Raw genomic sequence first — 2876 nt, forward strand, 5'->3', positions numbered from 1 at the left:
TACCACTGTGCAGGCTGGTGGTGGTGTAATGGTCCCTTTATTGCCACCATGTACCCATCCTCTGATAGCTACTTCCAGCAGGATAATGCACCATGTCACAAAGCTTGAATCATTTCATTTCAAATTGGTTTCTTGAACATGATAATAACTTAACTGTACTAAAAATGGCCCCCACAGTCACCAGATGTCAACCCAATAGAGCATCTTTGGGATGTTGTGGAACGGGAGCTTCGTGCCCTGGATGTGCATTCCTCAAATCTTCATCAACTGCAAGATGCTATCCTATCAATATGGGCCAACATTTCTGAAGAATTAAGGGAGTTCTGAAGGCAAAACAGTATAAGTATGGTGTTCCTAATAATCCTGTAGGTGATGGTATATCCAGCCCTTTTGACCACTATCTGCTACTAGTCAGACTAAATGCAGGAACACTGAAATGGCCTTAGCTGTTCCCACAATAAAATCCAAGCTAATATTTCTAAAGCTCCGATTATATCTGGCAGTTGAAGCCAGACTCTCTCATTATGTAGAACTCCAGCCAAAACAGAGACTTCAGCCTGTCCATTGAGTGTTAATGTTCTGTGCAGGAGTTAGTCAGAGCCCACGCTGCGTGTACGTGGAAATGACGCTTGATGCCAACACAGTTAGTTACAGTCTATAGTGAATGAGGAGTGGAAACCAAGCACAGTTCAAATAGTGTTTTAATGGGATGGTATAGAGGCAAAATACTGTTAAGAACACAGATGGAGATTATCACTGATTTCTGCATGGTAGAGATAGGCTAAGCATGAGAGCCTGGGTGTACATGTAGTCCACACAGTTGTTGGGAGATGTATAAACATGAATGCTTAACCCTGTGTCTCTGCAGACTGCTCGTCTGACTGCAGTGTCAGGTCAGCAGACAGTAAACCCAGCCGCCAGCAGCCCTCACGCCGCTCCTCCAGAACGGACAGTAAACAGTTTAACAGACACAAGAGTGAGTGAAGAAACAAGATGATGACACACAAACACAAGTTACTTTGCTTCTGAAACATAACCTGGCTCTCATGTTTTACTGCAGGGGGTGTGAGAGCCTGCAACATGAAATGAAACCAAAGCGTAAGAACTGACTTCATGGTGCACCACTTTTACGCAACGAGGGTGCCTGACGCAGTTATCGGAGCATGAGGAGTGAAAACTGAGAGCAGAGCTGCTACTGATATCCTGATGAGGTCGAAGTTTGAGGCTGGGTTTACATGATGTAAGAATATTTGCTTGAACCCTCTCTGACAAAGATCTACTGTGTGTAAAACTCCTCGGACTTTATTTACAACAGGCCGCATAACAAGTGTACAGCCATCACGTAGTCTTACATAGTACACAATGATAGAATAACACTTCATTTTTAATGTTTTTATTAAATGTTTCTATTCATATATTATCCATTTACATACATTAAAGGCATTGGACTTAAATCTTAAGCAGAGATAAGTGGAACAATATAAAAAGACAACAATAACATGTTTGCATCATAAGGGGTTGGCATCCACAGAAAGTTACAAAGAACAGTGTTATTGTCAACGAGTATGTTACACCCATAAAACATTTTGGTTGACAGCTGGTATCGCTAGCGTCCATCAACATGTAATATTGCACTTAACATTGGCACGAGACATAGTCACTACACAGAATGTAAACACTAAGAGCTTATACTGCAGAGTGACACATTACACACTGTTGGGATAGAGTTGTTGTGCACTGTGCATTTCTATCTGCAACACTGAAGAGGTATCACACTGACGGAATGAGCCCAGATTTAAGTTGGAAAAGAACACTATTGGTCCATAACGGTTCAGGTTGACAACTCTTACTTGTTTTAGTGTTTATTGTAGTTTATGTGTGTGCACTCAGTGAAATGTCTGACGATAATAAATATCTTAATTTACATGTATGTGGTAGGTTTGTTTATTACTAAAAAATCTTTCAAAAGTTAATATTTACGAATTCTCTACGTCACTAAGATATGAATGACAAGGTGTACTTATAACAAAATAAATTCTTTACCTCAACGGGTAAATGTTTTGCATAAATGGAGTTATCTTTTAAGGCTTAATTTAAATTGAAACAAAGGATCTGAACTTTTTCTGCAGCATCAAGCTACAGTTTGATCGAGAGTGTTAAAGTGTTTTAGTGGAATCCGATGCGTAAGGCTTTATTCTTTACCATGGTGAACTTGCTGACAAACACCTTGGCGAAGGCGGGGTCCACCAGGTAGTGGTAAGACTTGGTGACAGAGGGCGGAGGCTCGGCAAGCGCCACTGGGAGCTGCAGCTGGAGAGAAGCAGCGGAAGGGGAAAGGAACTGGGAGGCTCGCATCACGTAATCCACTAAGCGCCGATACTGCTGCTCTGACAGATGCTCACGAACACCGTCACCCTGAGGAAGCACAGACAGATGATTACCAATACACGGGTCCTAATGAAGTTAAATCTGATGCAAGTATGACGTTCCAAGGAAACAATTTGCAAAACCATTCAGTCCGTGATACCTGCACTCTTATCCTGAGAAGAAATTATAACAAACAATTGCAATGAGAGGAGTTTGAGTTCGTCAATAGTTAGACTTGAGACATGGAGGGTGGACTTAAAGGAGGACTTTTTAAATTGAATAAATAAAATAGTAATACAGTGCTGCTCATGAGTATAGGAACCCCTGCTTAAGTTGACCAAAAAAAAATCATATTTCCTTAATTAAAAAATGAGGAAAAATCCAACCTTTAGGGACACCAATTTTCTTTGTGAATAAATAAACGTTCCTCCTTAAAATAGAGGGGGCATAAGTATAGACACCCCTATGTTAAATTTCCATAGAAGCAGGCAGAGTTTTATTTTTAAAGG

General features: G+C 40.8%; 2 protein-coding genes across 5 annotated transcripts in view; one reads left to right on the plus strand and one right to left on the minus strand.

The window, feature by feature from the left end:
* The window catches only part of LOC116690870 (regulator of G-protein signaling 22), a 17844-nt gene extending 16265 nt beyond the window's left edge, over window positions 1–1579 (plus strand). Inside the window, exons 18-19 of the mRNA XM_032518072.1 lie at window positions 869–976; window positions 1061–1579. Coding sequence (XP_032373963.1) covers window positions 869–976; window positions 1061–1089 — 137 coding nt within the window. The 3' untranslated portion in view covers window positions 1090–1579. The remainder of the gene's footprint in view (window positions 1–868; window positions 977–1060) is intronic.
* The window catches only part of vps13b (vacuolar protein sorting 13 homolog B), a 354534-nt gene that overhangs the window by 6004 nt on the left and 345654 nt on the right, over window positions 1–2876 (minus strand). For 2 of the 4 annotated variants that reach the window (XR_004332501.1, XR_004332502.1), the window contains exon 68: window positions 1622–2415. Coding sequence is in view for 2 of the 4 variants with exons in the window: in XM_032519244.1 (XP_032375135.1) it covers window positions 2167–2415 (249 nt within the window). In the remaining 2 variants the exon portion in view is untranslated. Of the gene's footprint in view, window positions 1–1381; window positions 2416–2876 lie in introns of those variants that run through there. The other 2 variants (XM_032519244.1, XM_032519245.1) reach the window with 1 other exon arrangement.

Source organism: Etheostoma spectabile, chromosome 6 (assembly GCF_008692095.1).
Source record: "Etheostoma spectabile isolate EspeVRDwgs_2016 chromosome 6, UIUC_Espe_1.0, whole genome shotgun sequence".
Taxonomy (NCBI): Eukaryota; Metazoa; Chordata; class Actinopteri; order Perciformes; family Percidae; genus Etheostoma; species Etheostoma spectabile.